Source organism: Sander lucioperca, chromosome 7 (genome assembly GCF_008315115.2).
Source record: "Sander lucioperca isolate FBNREF2018 chromosome 7, SLUC_FBN_1.2, whole genome shotgun sequence".
NCBI classification, from domain to species: domain Eukaryota; kingdom Metazoa; phylum Chordata; class Actinopteri; order Perciformes; family Percidae; genus Sander; species Sander lucioperca.
Genome location: NC_050179.1, coordinates 41,625,283 through 41,642,241, shown reverse-complemented (window position 1 = coordinate 41,642,241; position 16,959 = coordinate 41,625,283). Strand labels below are relative to the sequence as shown.

Sequence of the window (16,959 nt, the reverse complement as noted above, 5' to 3'; positions counted from 1 at the left end):
TTGCACTGAATAACGCATTCAATAAACGGAAACATAACTCTTGCAGCACACATGAACAGATGCGCAAAATTAGCTCACACACAAAATAGCACACTCGTGAATTAACCTACTGTTGCTAACGTACATTCACAGATCCTACATAACATCGTCCCGTACCCCCAGGACATCAGACTTACTTATTGATGCACGCGCACACAGTAGTGTCCACAAACTTAGTCCAATGAGGGGAGAAAAGTATGGTGCTAAAACAGTGTCGTAAGTATTTGCAACTTGTAAAACACAATTCACAAATGAATACAGAGTGATTTGTATTCGTAAATATGTGTTGTATCTGTGCCTCTAATTTGTGACTTGTGAAACACAATGCACAAATGAATGCAGAGCGATTTGTATCCGCAAATGCGTATCTGTGTACGTGCGTCTAATTTGTAACTCGTATTTCATCATTTGTAAATTAACTTAGTATTTTTCAATATAAATATATTTGTAAATCTCCTTCTATTTGTGTGGGTACTTTTGAGACTGTTTTTCCGCGCCGTTGTTGTCAGAAACAGTTCGTGTCTCAAGTGATGATCCCAGCGCTCTCCAGGAGATGGCGGTAATGCAACACTTATGGATGCCAATCGCTGTTAAACTACATGAAGACTATGAAGAAGCCTTGTCAAATGTTTCAGAGACGGTTGGCAGAGTCTTCTTGACGTTCCTCCGGGTAAGTTGATATTATTAGGACTTTGTCGTCAAATAAATTACATTTATTTATTACAATTATATTTTCAGCATCATTGTTGCAGTGCATTTGCAATTTGCTTGATGTTGTTATAGCAGCAGTGACAGTTTGCTACATTTTGGAGCATGCTAACGTTCACTGTCTTGTACAGCTTGAACAGCGATGCTAATTTGGCTCGTTAAAGTCAGCCCTGTAACATGGGCTTTGCCTGGTCTTTGTATGGAATTGGTCTGAAATATTATTAAGCGCTGCTTAAACTGTTAGTGGGCACAGTTGTAAAACTAGTGAATATATTTGGTATCATATGAAACTAGATGATCTAAGGAATCAATCAATGATGTTGCAAGTTAAACTATGAAGAATTTAAATTTAACATTTGCTCGACATATTGTAACCATGTTTATTAGTACAGTAATTGCCACGCACCAGGTGAAATACATGCTGCTCCTTTATGCAAGACTAAATGTATGTGCAGTTGTGATAGCCTAGTTTAATCTAACACTGAATCTGCTGTGTTTTACAGATTTGACTGACCACTGATGAGGTGTACTTGGACCCACCAGACTCTCCTCACAGTATGAGAAACCATCAGGAGGAAGTTATTGCTCGACGAGGTGTCATACTTCTCAACTGCTCAGTAACTAAAGTATCAACAGCTACTGTGAGGACTGTACTGTGTCCATAGACATTGATCAGGCAGTGTGAAAGGAACTCTTGTTTCACAAAGTAACTTAGAGATTTTCACTTGAAGTTTTTATTCGTCCGTTATTGTCATATTTATGCTGTGAAATGTTTTTTAAGCTGCAGATAAGATATAATACCCTTTCAAAATACTTTCGTTTTATTCATATTGTCATCTGTCAAAACAATAAAGTTTAACTGTTAAACAAATGTTTTGTGTTGCTTACTGTCACTATTACCTGTCTTAAAGGATTACAATTTTATAGTCAGGATGTTAAATGGACTTGTTTGACCCTTCTACATGCATTAAATCAGACATATCACCTGCATATACAGTGCAATTATTGTCTTTGTGAAAAAACATGTTATATAACACTTAATGAGCCTTACTACTAAACTTAAAAATTACCAAACCCTGCTTAGAAATAAAGCACTTTATTCATAGTCAATGAAATGGAAATATAAAGTGTGTATACATAATGCACAGAGTAGCAGATGTTAACTGTCCAGATCATGTCCTCCACCAGTCTAAAGGGTTTCTTTTCTACTGAAGATGTGTCCGCTGGTAATGAGAGCCTACTCAGGTCACAGAAGTTATGTGACTTTCAACTCTCGACCTATAATCCATATTGAACTTGCAAAAACTACTCAAATCTGAGATTTCTCAACGACAATCAGGCGAAAGAGACCGTCTTTAGCCGTCTAGCTCCGTAGACTGCCATTCATTTTGCACTCGCCCGCGATCATCCCCAGTGGAACTCTGGTGGAACTGCAACCAAATTCGGTACAATGGGGCTTAACAGGGAGTGAACAGGCTCTCCGTAGACATGCTCTGATTCTGTCAACCGTCTCTGAAACATTTGATAAGGCTTCATAGTCTTCATGTAGTTTACAGCGGTCGGCATCCATAAGTGTTGCATTACTGTAATCTACTGGAGAGCGCTGGGATCGACACTTGAGACACAAATTGTTACAACAACGGCGCGGAAAAACAGTCTCAAACGTACCCACACAAATAGGAGATTTACAAATATATTTACATTCAAAAATACTAAGTTAATTTACAAATTATGAAATATGAGTTACAAATTAGACACACGGACACAGATACGCATTTGCAGATACAAATCGCTCTGCATTCATTTCTGAATTGTTTGCGGATACATATCGCTCTGCATTCATTTGTGAATTGTGTTTGCGGATACGAATCACTCTGCATTCATTTGTGCATTGTGTTTTACAAGTTGCAAATACTTATGGGACTGTTTTAGCACCATAGAAAAGGAAAGTGTGATAGCGTTCCACGTTAACGCCTTTCTCTCTCGCTCGAGGCCACTGTGTCCAAGCCGAGGCGCAGAGCATGACCTTAACGCATGCTGATACGTTACTAGTCCAGGTAGAGCGAGCTAATGCTGACAGGGAGAGAGAGAGAGAGACTGTGTCACTACAGCCAATCCAGTCTGCTCAAAGTGATGGTCTTTTTCACAGAACCATATTACATATTGCACAACACTACAGAACAGACCAACTCTTACTTCTGTAGATTTTTTCTATTTCCTTATTCCTCTTAACTGGAAATCTAATATTGTATTTTTCCTGTTTACGTATATCTTCCAGGACATTGTGTGAATTCCTGAGGCATACAAACATGTGTAATGCATTTCCTTCCTCACGTAACATTTGCAAAGCCTATGGTGCATTTTTATGTTACTGTTACCAACCATCAATAATTCTTTAATTCTGCATGGCATTGTTTTATCTTTAACTCTTCTCCATCACTTACTGAATGAAAAACAACTAGATCATAAAAATGAGATAAAGCAGTATCCCCTTTTCATAATCTCAACTCACAATCTTTATCTCTTGCCAGCGCTAGAAATAACATGTTTGTGTCAAGAAACAATATAAACTCACACACTAACTTCCCCTCACTATTGTTCTTCCTCAGTGACTATGACTCTCTTAACGAGGAGGACATGGCGGGGAACAACCAGTTGGCGTTTGACTTGGCCGAGCAAGAGTTTGGCATCCAGCCAGTAACAAGAGGACGTGAGATGGCTGCAGAGGCTGAACCAGACAAGCTACTGATGGTTCTCTACCTTTCTAAATTCTATGAGGCCTTCTGGAACTCCCCAGAAAACAAAAACGGTCAGGCTCCTTCCCACTTCTGTCACAGAGAATCAAAACATGCTGATCAACTTATTTCATTAGCTACTGTGAACCCTTAAGCATATACCATAAACTGAGTGTTATAATGTAAAAAAAATAAGGGATTAAGTAAGGAGTTAAACTCTAGTGTAAATGATATTTAAAGTCAAAAACTAAATGTAAATATATGGGAGGTTAATGTTTTCTAGTAGAAGTGACAGTGAATGGCAATAGGGAGAAGTAATAATCATCGTGGTATAGAATAATAGCTACATAGTTTTATTGAAGTTTTAATTTTTCAATAGTTAAAGGCATAAATTATGTTTTATTGTTAAAAAGGTCAGTCTAGGTAATGGTAATCTTCTACTGGCACTCAATATTGTGAATGCTAAGGACTAAAGAAGCAGTCCACTGGATGATTGATTCAGTAGTTTTTGTTGTCCTTATTCTTAAATGTAAGGTCAGTCGTCATTAAATCCTTGGATCTAATTGTACAGGACTGGAAACAAAAAACTTAACACAGCACTACTATAACTAGCATCCAAAATACCAAAGAATTCAGGGTCAGGTGACTAGTTTACAAAGTCACTTCAGCATATGAAAAAAGCCATAAAAAAATCAGATGGGGAAGAATCTGGGCAAGCTATACAGTGCAACAAAATATATTTACAAAATCCATATAAATCCCAAAATACTGCAGCCAGTGTATGATGTCTGTCTTCAGTTCTAGAGTTGAACACAACTAAAAGTTTAGAGAAGCTAACGAGGTCACATTGAGGCTGCTCTTCAAAAAACTCTGGTGTTACAGCTGCTTTGGACACATTTTGTCTTTTCAAAGTCTGTCAAAATCAGTGTACAGGGGGTGCCCTGGTAGCTCACCTGGTTGAGCATGCGCCCCATGTACTAAGGCACAGTCCTTAGCACAGCGGCACAAGTTCAATTCTGACCTGCAGCCCTTTGTCATCCCTCTTTCTCTCCCCCCTTAACTGTCTTCAGCTGTCCTCTCAAATAAAGGCCAAAAAGCCTAAACAATGATCTTAAAAATAAAAACAGTGTACAGTAAATTTTAAAGTATAGACCCATTTGAAATAACTGAGGCTTGGGGACTATTTTATCTACCGAGTGAGCTAGAGTTGCATATTACACAACCGTGGTAAGGTTATGCCAGAGCCATGACTGGTATGAGTGCTATGTCTGCTTAACTCTGAAGGCCCTCAGCTGGTCACACCACAGCTGTAACCTCCAGCTTCAGCCACGTTTCACTTCTAGTGCTTTAATGTTAATGTCCTGCGGCTGACTGTTGTCCCCCACACTGCTTTCACCATGGAGGAATCCACACCTCTGAAAGGCTGGGGAAATAATACTGTATACCTTCAGTGATCCATTTTCACAGTTCATTTGCTGAGAATTTACTTGCAGACATTTTAGGAGCTTAAAGAGGAAAACCACCTAAATTAAGAATTCCAATATGTTATTCCCATGGCCTAGGAAAGTTCAATCAGTATTTGTGAACATGAGCTACTCTCGCCAGAAATCAAAGAAGTAAGTCTCAAACTTTTGATTTCATTAAGTATAAAGTCTGGAGCTGTCCAATAGACAATAAATTGTCCCATAGACAATCAATAGGAGACCCAATGACCCAGCAATATGGACCCACAGATGTTTTTCTTTTTCATACCAATTGAGCTTTATGCTATTGTATTGTTCTCACTTCAGAAACAGAAAATGTACTCATATACTTATAACATTTCCCTGGGTGCTCTTAGTGAGTGTTTACATGAACATTAATAACCCGTTTATGATTGGGTTATTTCAGTATCCCGTTTATCCCATTTTCAGAAACCTGGATAAGCCCTTATCCTGTTTATGAGAAACCCAAATATAGGGTTGTGCAATATACCGATATTATATTGATATATGAGGCTAGATATCCTCTTAAATTTGGGATATCGTAATATTGATGTGAAATGACACAAGTGTTGTCTTTTCCTGGTATTAAAGGCTACCTTACAGTAAAGTAATGTAATTTTCTGAACTTACCAGACTGTTCTATTATTTGCCTTTACCCACTTAGTCATTATATCCACATTATTAATCATTATTTAACGAAAATCTCATTGTGTAAATATTTTGTGAAAGCACCAGTTGTCAAACCCTACATTATTGCCACAATATCGCTATCGAGGTATTCGGTCAAAAATATTGTAAAATTAGATTTTCTTCATATTGTCCAGCTCTACCCGAATGTGCTACCTGGACTACTCCAAATGACACGAGATGCTGTTGCATGTACGTATACACCTTATCGCAGAAATACAAACAGTGGTGGCAGTGAATATGTCCTACTTCTGGGGAGATGAAGAAACATAGTTTTGTTCTTTGGTAGTGAAAGAGTCCTCGTATTTTCATCCAATTCTCCCCTGTCCTACGTAGTGGTAGTGACAGTGACAGGCTGGGACCAGTAGGGAAGACAGTATTATAAGGGCAGCGTAGCCTAGCTACTTTCAGGAATAACTCAGTACGTATTGTGTGTGTGCCAGTTGAAAGAGAGAGACCGTGGATGAGCTCAGAGCAAACAGCCGTTGGCGATCGGAACAAAGAAGAAATTAGCATTAACGTTGTGAAGTTGTAGTAAATGTACAGTGTACAGTGATTAATATTGGTTTTGTAAACAACACAGCGCCTGCGCAAATGCACTTATCAGTAACCAGGTTACTAGTATTTATCATGTATACAGGGAGAATGAATAACCCGATTTCTCTGCCCCATACCCCGAATATGATCCTAACAGGGACAAGCCACAGAAACGGGTTATACATGTCCTTGTATTTATGTTATTGGTATACTCAGTATTATCTATAACACTTTTCCCAACTCATTGTCTAAGGAACAACTTCCGATATTATACTTCATGACATCACAAATTTTAGTTTTAATTCAATTCAATTTTATTTATAGTATCAAATCATAACAAGAGTTATCTCAAGACACTTTACAGATAAGAGTTGGTCTAGACCATACTCTTTAACATACAAGGACCCAACAATTCTAGTAAATCCCCCAAGAGCAAGCATTTAGTGTGACAGTGGCAAGGAAAAACTCCCTTTTAGGAAGAAACCTCGGACAGCCCTGGCTCTTGGTAGGCGGTGTCTGACAGTGCCAGTTGGGGGTGTGATGAATAGTGGCAATAATAGTCACAATAAAGATAATGGAACAGTGACTAGAAATAGTAGTTGTAGTAGTTCATGGCATAGCAGGGCACTGCAGGGCGTTACAGGACGTAGCAGGACACTGCAGGGCACCGCAGAGCGTAGCAGGGTGTAACAGGGCATAGCATGGCATGCAGCAGGACCACGGCGACAGCTGCAACCATGAATTTGGTGCCACCCTAATCCAAGGAAACATGCTGGTCGAAAAAAAAACATAAGGACTCCGGGGAATAAGCTCCCCAGAGCTAGGTTAGTAACAAGCATTTCTGGGACATGGATGCACACAAATGGAAAGAGAGAGGAGAGAGAGAAGCTCAGTGTGTCAAAACGAAGTCCCCCGGAAGTCTAAAACTATAACAGCATAATTATGAGAGACAGGTTAAGGAGAGGAGCCTGGTCGGGCTAGAACTCTCCCCAACCGGATCGGGCTATACTGGCCTGCCTCCCTCTACTTTAATTATATTATTGATTATATGGTAGATGAATCTGACGACTATGACGAGAAGCAGGTGGGCCGGGCTAGGCGGACGCTGCAACTCCTCACTCCCTAACTATAAGTTTTATCAAAGAGGAGAGTTTTAAGTTTACTCTTAAATGTGGTGACGGTGTCTGCCTCCCGGACCCAGAGTGGGAGCTGGTTCCACAGGAGAGGAGCCTGATAGCTGAAGGCTCTGGCTTCCATTCTACTTTAGAGACTCTAGGAACCACAAGTAACTCTGCATTCTGGGAGTGCAGTGCTCTAGTGGGACAATAAGGTACTATGAGCTCTTCAATATATGATGGTGCTTGACCATTTAGAGTTTTGTAGGTCAGAAGAAGGTTTTTAAATTCAATACAGGATTTTACAGGAAGCCAATGCAGAGAAGCTAATACAGGAGAAATATGATCTCTTTTCTTAGTTCTTGTCAGAACACGCGCTGCAGCATTCTGGATCAGCTGGAGAGTCTTAAGGGTTTTATTTGAGCATTCTGATAATAAGGAATTACAATAGTCCAGCCTGGAAGTAACAAATGCATGGACTAGTTTTTCATCATCGTTTTGAGACAGAATGTTCCTGGCAATGTTTCGAAGGTGAAAAAAGGTTGTTCTTGAGGTTTGTTTTAAGTGGGCATTAAAGGATATATCCTGATCAAAAATAACTCCTAGATTTCTGAAAGTAGTGCTGGAGGCCAGGGCAATGCCATCCAGAGTAGCTATATCTTTGGATAATGAGGTTCGGAGGTGTTTAGGGCCCAGTACAATAACTTCAGTTTTGTCTGCGTTTAACGTCAGAAAATTGTAGGTCATCCATGATTTTATATCTTTGATGCATGCTTGAAGTTTGGCTAACTGACTGGTTTCGTCTGGCTTGATTATAGCTATAATTGGGTGTCATCCGCGTAACAATTAAAGTTAATTGAGTGTTTCCTAATAATATTGCCTAGAGGAAGCATATATAAGGTGAAAGGAATTGGTCCAAGCACTGAGCCTTGTGGAACGCCATGGCTAACTTTAGCGTGCCTGGAGGAATCTTCGTTAACATTAACAAATTGAGGTCAATCTTTAGAGGGAGTTGTTCATGTTTACTCATATTTTTGGACTTTTTTTTATTTCATAGGAATAACATGATTAACACATTTGAAAATGGATGTAGTTCCCCTATGGTTTGGCTATATTTAGTCAGTAATGGTGTCTACATTGTGTTATTGTACTATAGTGGCCTTTGGTAATGTAAGTTGTTCTGCAAAGTTGCGTCAGTGGGTTTTGGTCAATTCTTGATTATTAGGGCCCGAGCGCCGACAGCGGCGAAGTTTGTTTTGTGTGAGGTATCAATGAAATCAGCAGAGAGTTCCTTCTTCATTGGTGATGGTTTGGCCCGCCCCCTATGCTTAAGCCACGCCCCCTTTCATAACATTTGAACGATTTAAGGTTGACCATTGTGTGAGGTATCAGTGAACTCAGCAGAGAGTTGCTTCTTCATTGGTGATGGTTAGGCCCGCCCCCTATGGTTAAACCACGCCCCCTTCCATAACATTTGAACGATTTAAGGTTGACCATTGTGTGAGATATCAATGAACTCAGCAGAGTTCCTTCTTCATTGGTGATGTTTTGCCACGCCCACTTACTCAGGCCACGCCCCCTTTCATAACATTTGAACCGTTTAAGGTAGACCCTTGTGTGAGGTGTCATTGAACTCAGCAGAGAGTTGCTTCTTCATTGGTGATGGTTTGGCCTGCCCCCTATGCGTAAGCCACGCCCTCTTTCACAGCTAATGAACTGTATGGCGTAGAGTCTTGTGTGAGGTGTCATTGAACTCAGCAGAGTTGCTTCTTCATTGGTGATGGTTTGGCCCGCCCCCTATGCTTAAGCCACGCCCCCTTTCATGAATGCTGATCCATCTAAGGTAGAGTCTTGTGTGAGGTGTCATTGAACTCAGCAGAGAGTTCCTTCTTCATTAGTGATGATTAGGCCCGCCCCCTATGGTTAAGCCACGCCCCCTTTCATAACATTTGAATGATTTAAGGTTGACCATTGTGTGAGGTATCAATGAACTCAGCAGAGAGTTCGTTCTTCATTGGTGATGTTTTGCCCGCCCCCTATGCTTAAGCCACGCCCCCTTTCATAACATTTGAACCGATTAAAGTAGACCCTTGTGTGAGGTATCATTGAACTCAGCAGAGACTTCCTTTTTAATTGGTGATGGGTTGACCCGGCCCCTATAATTTAGCCACGCCCCTTTTTATAACTGGTGACCCATTTAAGGAAGAGTCTTGTGTGAGGTGTCATTGAACTCAGCAGAGAGTTGCTTCTTCATTGGTGATGGTTTGGCCCGCCCCCTATGCTTAAGCCACGCCCCCTTTCATATGGGCCCGTCCATCGCTGCTTGCAGCTTTAATTATTATTTGATTTTCTACTGATTGTCTAACTCTATTTATGTCCATAGTTCTCATGCTGACTCAGTTCAGATTCATATTAGTGTTGTTGGATTTTGTTGAAAGTTGTTTGTGTGCAAACAAATCAGGTATTTGGATGTTTAAAGCCCCTTTGTGTCCTTTTTTTAAAATGTCATTATTGCATCTCAAAATGATTCTGAAGATGAAAGCTTTTGGTTTTAGGAAATGTGAAAATGTGTGTCTCTGTTATATACCACCACTAGGATTTGACACTGTTTATGTATCTTAAAGGAGTTTGTCAGGATCTATGATCAATGCTTTTTGGCGTTTAGAGTTTCAGTGGTGGACTTGGTGACAGCTGATAGAGGTGACAAATCAGCTGTGGAAGGAAAATGCATGTTACGCTTGTAATATTTCAGAGGAGAAAAAAGTGTGCCTCTTGTCAAGTATCTCGTCTTGATCCTGTGAGGCTGATACATGGCATAGCATATATCTAGTGTGTGGTATATTTTGATGGTAAACAGTAGGAATTTTAACAAGAGTTGTTTAACAGTGAAAATGTGAGTACAAGCACCGCATAAAAATACACCTTCTAAACAGTTTTTCCAGCAAGTTGTTTCATTTCTAAATCTCAGTAATATCAATAATTAAGCTATCATGACATTTTGGCAACGTGTTTTATTCCCCCCTGCTGTGAGCATGTCCTTGATTGTTTTAAAATGGGAAACCTTGGGCTTTAATTTCACAAGGATCCTACTGAATAACTTTTCAGTGTTCTGTGTCTTCATGTGATATTAAATAGTTTTAAATACATTGTTCTGAAAATGAATAAATAAGCTTAATATGATAATATGATTGTATAATGATGTTTGTATTCCAGGTTCGAGAGAACCACATGAGATTGATGAGGGATATCTAACTAAAAGCAACCACAAACTGCTGAACCTGCCTCAGCCCAAGAAGAGGATACCCAGGGTAAAGGCAAATTTTTCAATTCTCTCTCTCTGTCATTTATTTGATGCTTCCATTGAGGATTAAAGAATCATTCTCTTCCCACCTTCCTCAAGGCCTTTTTCATTTATTCACAGTACACTATTCAGTCATTGACATCTTGATTAGATAAGCTAAACCTAACAGAAATCAAGGTATTGTTTGTAATAAACATGTTGGGCAAGATACTTCCAAAATGTAATACATAATAGATTACTAGTTACTGTCATTTGAGAGTAATTAGTTATATTACAGTTTTTCTGTCTCTGAATTGCAATGCCTTACACTACTTTTGCATTACTTTTGAGTTACTTTCACCAAAATGACAGCGGAAGTATGACTTGGCAGGTAGCTTGTGAATTTCACCACGGGAGTCTCATCTAAAGTCTCATCTTTATCCAATTTAATACATCATTATTAATATTTTGTATTATCAATCTGAATCTGCAAAGTAAGCTATAAAATAAATAGTGAAGTAAAACGTAGGCTACAATAGACCTACTTGACTCAGAATTGTAGTGGAGTAGAAGTATAAAGTAGGACAGAATGAAAATACTCAATTAAAAGTACTTTACAATTGTATTGAAGTATGGTATAGTTACTTTCCACCGCTGATAAAATGTAATGATATTAATGTAGCAAGCCTAAAAGTTAATTCCCGACATGTTATCTGTCAGTTGCTCGGAAACTCTGCTCTTCGCGCTGACATACGGTCACCTGTTGGGACACAGATGTTGTCCGTACCGTCTCTGGTTCTGGCTCTGACCACGGGAACAGTGACAGGACAGCACCTCACTTAAACGCAGCGTAATAACTCCTGAAAATAATGGGAGTATGCCTATGTCCATCTCGCAAATGTATCCGTTTCTACAGTGAGCTCAACCATCGAATTCCAGCAACAGGAAATGACACTTAAAGACTTCTTTTTCTGTGCCGAAATGTTTTGCGGTGTTGGTGAATTCTTAAAAAAAAAAACACCACTTAATGTCGGGATAAAATGCATTGTAACTTGCGTTACTGAGATTGTAATTATTTATTATACATTATTATAATTGCGTTACTTTTGTAATGCGTTATTCCCAACAGTGATAATAAACATTTTATCTAATTACAAATGCTAGCCGTCAATCTGCACAATGATTAGAGGGATTGTTGTCTGCTCACGTGAATTTTGTTGTATGATTAGGTTGCAGCTTCAGCTTTTACACTGATCACAGTCTTGGTGGTTCTTCGTTCATTTGAACACAGAGGATGATCCAGATGGAAATGTATACAAATCAAAGTCTCTGTGAACTAATCTTTATTGTGGTGTCTACTGTCACAGGTTGACAATAAGCTGGAAGACAATTTTGTTAACAAGAGACGGCGAAAGGGCAACCACTTCCTCACAGAGGTAGGTTCAACAGGAGATCTAAAATGTTCCAGTTGTTTTAAGATAATAGTGGACCATCAGGGTTTTTCCTGCATAGAGGAATTTTTGGCGCCCCCCAAAGAGGTTTTAGCCAGCGCAAAAGGAAAATCACCAAATCAAAATTATAAGAATTGAGAATAAAAATAGCAATATAAATCCTGTTCGAATGTGTTAAATAGCAATTTACCAAACAAACCATTGAACAACAGAACATAAACATGAATACGAGCACCAGCCTCAGTTTTATCGTCCAGAGTCAGGCTGTACCGCACTCTGTCTGTGATTTTAGCGGTAGTATTTAAATATTAGTATTTTTTTTAACCAATTTTGTTATTTGGGGTTTCATTTACTCAAGCATAATTAACATTTTGTTTATCAAATTGTTAGAAACACCAGGAAAATGCATAGATTTCTGTTAAATAAGGTAATACAGACTCATTTCCTTTACTGTACGTGGACCAATCATGCTTATTGTCGTGTGTAGGCTCATTCTACTAGTCAGAAAAAACCCTGACCATAGTTTGTACCTGCATTGTTTTTGTGAAAACAGGACCTCATTATCTTTCTGACATAAGTCCAAAACAACACAGGTAACACTTTGCTCTGTGTGATACAGTATGTGGCTCAAATTGACCCCACTACCTGCTACTCTTTCCTTCTCTCTTACCTCTATATTTCCCTCTGTGACCCTGGCATGGCAACAGTTGTCTTGTCACAGTGCACCCCCTGCTGGTGAGGATGGGGAGCTGCGGGAGAACAAGGTCCGCTCCATGGCTACTCAGCTGCTGGCCAAGTTTGAGGAGAATTCCTCGACAGCAAAGGTATGTAGCAAAGTGAAAGACATATCAGATTTCTTTTTTCCAACTTGGTCCCAAAACAGCAAAGATAAATATTTGAAATAACCAAAACTTTGATAGAAACTCCTGTGGACATGATAAGAAGCTGATTGAGAAAATAAGTTTTCAGGGCCTTTAATTGTGTTTCTGTCACATTCACACACTTGATATCCTTTTTTTTTATTTACTTTGTAGAAAAGAGAACTGATTTCAATGTCACTGACTTGTCTGTGTGACATTTATGATTATATTCATACCAGAAAGGACTGTTTTTTTATACCATCAATTTAATTTTCAGATCCACCAGAGTGTTGACTTGGATTTGGGATTTTATTTACATGTAATTATTCGCTCTCACTGCAGCTGACTAACTGGCTTAGTAAGGAAGCAAAGAAAAGCGTAATCATTTGAATCTTATAAGCTGCATAACTAAATACCTAATGTTGACATTTAAAACCACTTTATCTATTCAAATGTATGATGTTTGAGTTCCCCTCTTTAAAAAGTATTTTTTTAATTTAGTTAGTTTGAATTGGTACTAAAAATATTTCTCCCTCTTGTATTTTAAGAGGATTAAGGGCTTGCATCATAAAGTATGACTAATAGATAGGACAGAGGTCTGATCAATTCTATTCAGGCTTAGCTGCTTATCCTAGTTTGACTTTACTTGAATTTTTAGAGTTTATGTTAAGTGATAGTTTTTTCTTTTCTTTTTTTTTTTTTATCAATAAATAGGAAATTTCAAAAAGGGGATTTAAGACCACTATAAATTCAGAGAGATGGAAAATATTTCAATGCTATAAATTCAGTGGCATTTAAATTTCACAATTAAATATTACATTGCTTATAAGATTCAGATTTGTATGGCTATTTTTGCATACATACTCAATAATAGAGTAGATGTAATTGTAAAACTGCACTGAAAGCACACTGCTTGCGTGTGTGTGTCGTTATCGCGTTCTGATGAACATATTTGAGAAGCCAATAAAAGCAATAACGACAAAAATAGTTGTTGAAAAATGTGGGAGCAGCTCAACTCTGGATACGTGAAGAAGGTCCGGGAGACTTTGACTTAAACAGAAGCATTTTTTGTGATTAACAATTTTTATAACATACAAAACATACAACTTTTCAAGATGATATTCAATAATGGATCCAAATTAACTTTAACTAGGTCTTTTAACTGGGGAGGGAATAAGATACCCAGATAAACGATACCTTGCTTTGGCCACTGGAATGTACCTGATTGGAAGGCTGTTATGGGGCACTGAGCTGTTAAAGTTAAAGCTTCTGACTTGGACCAATTTACCCTATAACCTGAAAACTTCAAGAAAGAGTCAATGATCCTGAGCAAACAGGGTATTGATCTGCTAGGTTCAGACACAAAAAATAATGTATGATCCGCATAAAGCTTGTGTACTACCCCTCCTACCATAACTCCTGGGAAGTTGGTCTCCCCCCTTGTGGCTGCTGCCAAAGGCTCTATGGCTAAACAAAACAACAAAGGAGACAGAGGTGAGCCCTGTCTTGTTCCCTTTCCAAGAGCAAAATATTCATGAATTAACCCGTTAGTTTGCACAGCAGCCTTTGGGTGCTTATACAGCACCTTAATCCACTTTATAAAAGTGCTGCCAAACCCATACATTTACACATATAGCATATAGCCCCATTCAAACATATGAAATGCCTTTACGGCATCGAGGGAAATATCAGCTATTGGAGATTGTTTATCAGCTACAGAACATGCAATATTAATGAGACGCCTGATATTATCTGGCGTGCTACACCCGCGAATAAACCCCACCTGATCAGAATGAATTAGAGAAGTAATAACCTTATTTAATCTATTTGCCAACATTTTTGAAATAATCTTAACGTCTAACTGCATTAGGGAAATTGGAAAGTAATTATTACAGTCTCCTGGGTCTTTACCTTTTTTAGGAACCAAAGTTATTGGTGGCAGTGTGCCCTTCTCCAGAGCCGCTCTATATACCTCTAATACAAGTGGAGCCAGTTCACTTGCAAAACTCTTCAAGGCCCATCACCTCTTTAATTTCCTCTATAGTCAAATCCGCATCAAGGAGTTCTCTTTGCTGTTCTGTCAGTTTGGGAAGACCTAGTGACTCTATGAAGGAACACATTTCTTCATCAGTAGAGGTAGATAATGACCTATAGAGATCAGTGTAAAATTCTTTAAAAATCTTGTTAATATCTACAGTTGCTGTAAAAACAACTCCAGAATTGGATCTAACTGCAGAAATAGTGGAAGCTGATTCCCTCTGTTTGATGTATCTAGCGAATAATTGTCCTGCTTTGTCTCTTGATTCAAAATAATGTTGTCTTGCCCTGATTAAATTAAAATCAACCTTCGGAGATAGAATATTATTATATTGGTATTTTATTCGAGTCAGGTTTCTCAGGCCATCCTGTGACATTCTTCGTTTAATCAAAACAAGGTGAGTCGAGGTGAATTAGGATTAAGCAGTACAATTTCACTACAGTGCCATCCCAAGCTCTAAGTGTCTGTGTATTTCCAGGAGGCATATATCTCTTACTGAAGCTGTCAAGTTCAGGTTATGCTTCACACAACATGTTTTTCCTGGAAACTCCACCACAATAATAATAGTATCACCTTTTAGCCTTTTACCTTTAGGTTAGCTACAGTGACAGCACCAGTTACAGATCAGCTGAGGAGGACAAGCTTCTTGTCCACGAGTAGCTTGTTCTTTCTTCTGCGTGGTGATATGGTTGGTGGGTGTTGTCTGGTAGAAAAGTTCCTATATGGAACTGCTCACAACCTGGGGTCTCATTTATAAAACTGTGCGTAGGATCCTTACTATAAGTGTACGTATGCCCAAAAACCCAAAATGGCGTACGCTTAAAAAAAAGTCCGATTTATAAAACCGTGTGTACGCACATCTGTAAGAAATTTGAAAAATTGTCCCGCCCTGTACACACATAATAGTCAATGCAAAGCACCTCATGAATGCTGATCAGTATATGAATGACACTGGCAGTTGTTACACCGAATCATGATGACTGGCGAAGAAAAAGCAAAAAACTTCTCAGACGTTCAGGAGTTGCTGCAAATTGAATTATAATGTCGGCCTATTGCACAGTGTAGAGAAACGTGATCTAATAATACGTCCAAAACGGCATGCATTACGGCACTCTGGGACAGCTTCGATATACCAGACGTACAATAGGATTTAACAGAACTATATATTATATCCAAACAAGCCTTAGTGATAAGTTGAAGATTATATATAATATTTATAAAAAAAACACTTAGCTGTCTGACATTTCCCTCTGGAAACAGCCAGTTTCCCCAGAGTGGCGAGGACCTGTAGCCTATTTGGACCAGGATGGCACGGTTCCGGCGCGTTGCCCTCTCTACTGGACCCAATTCAGTACATAGATCCAAGAGCTCAGCTTTAGGGAATCTAAATCGGCATATTAGCCATCGTCATGGTCCCTGAAGTCTCTTTTTCTCCTGATTCTTCCATTAGCGTAGTCCTCCTGCAGGGCCAGCAGTGCCATCATGCAGCATTACGCACGGGTTCACCACAGTATTTATATGTTTACAACAATTTGTGATTGTTAACACCTTGCCAACACAGCATCAACTAGTGGTATCCCCCACCTCGGGATACAATTTGAAGACGAAAGTCTAATAAGCAAACACACTTTTCTTCATGCAGGTTTTGTCACAAACAGTATTAAAGTTCGGACCGATAACGAGGACGTTAAATGTAACAATTGCGCAAGAGCTTAACGGCTGTATTTTCAGACTTTGACATTTGATGATATATGCACAGTATTAAAGACAGATATTTAGTTATTTGCACTGTGCTCTGCCGTTATCTAATACTAGGGTATTTGATGCTCTCCTGTAGTCCATGCAGTCGGGCCATCCCCTTCGCCTGTGCTCCGTAGTGGACAATGTGACGGCGAGACAGCGCCGATTAAACATTAAGAACACATTTTTATTTAAGATTTGAGTTGGAGGTGTTTTTGGAACAATTATCACTCAGTAGAAGCGCATATAACGGAATAATGGATTTAATCTTCATGGTAACGTGGA

At 39.0% G+C, this 16,959-nt stretch overlaps 1 protein-coding gene across 3 annotated transcripts in view; it reads left to right on the top strand.

Annotated features, from left to right (window-relative positions):
* The window catches only part of mical2b (microtubule associated monooxygenase, calponin and LIM domain containing 2b), a 117,556-nt gene that overhangs the window by 60,858 nt on the left and 39,739 nt on the right, over positions 1–16,959 (top strand). For all 3 annotated transcript variants that reach the window (XM_036002758.1, XM_031297876.2, XM_036002760.1), the window contains exons 13-16: positions 3,357–3,556; positions 10,519–10,613; positions 11,953–12,021; positions 12,744–12,860. In XM_036002758.1, coding sequence (XP_035858651.1) covers positions 3,357–3,556; positions 10,519–10,613; positions 11,953–12,021; positions 12,744–12,860 — 481 coding nt within the window. The remainder of the gene's footprint in view (positions 1–3,356; positions 3,557–10,518; positions 10,614–11,952; positions 12,022–12,743; positions 12,861–16,959) is intronic.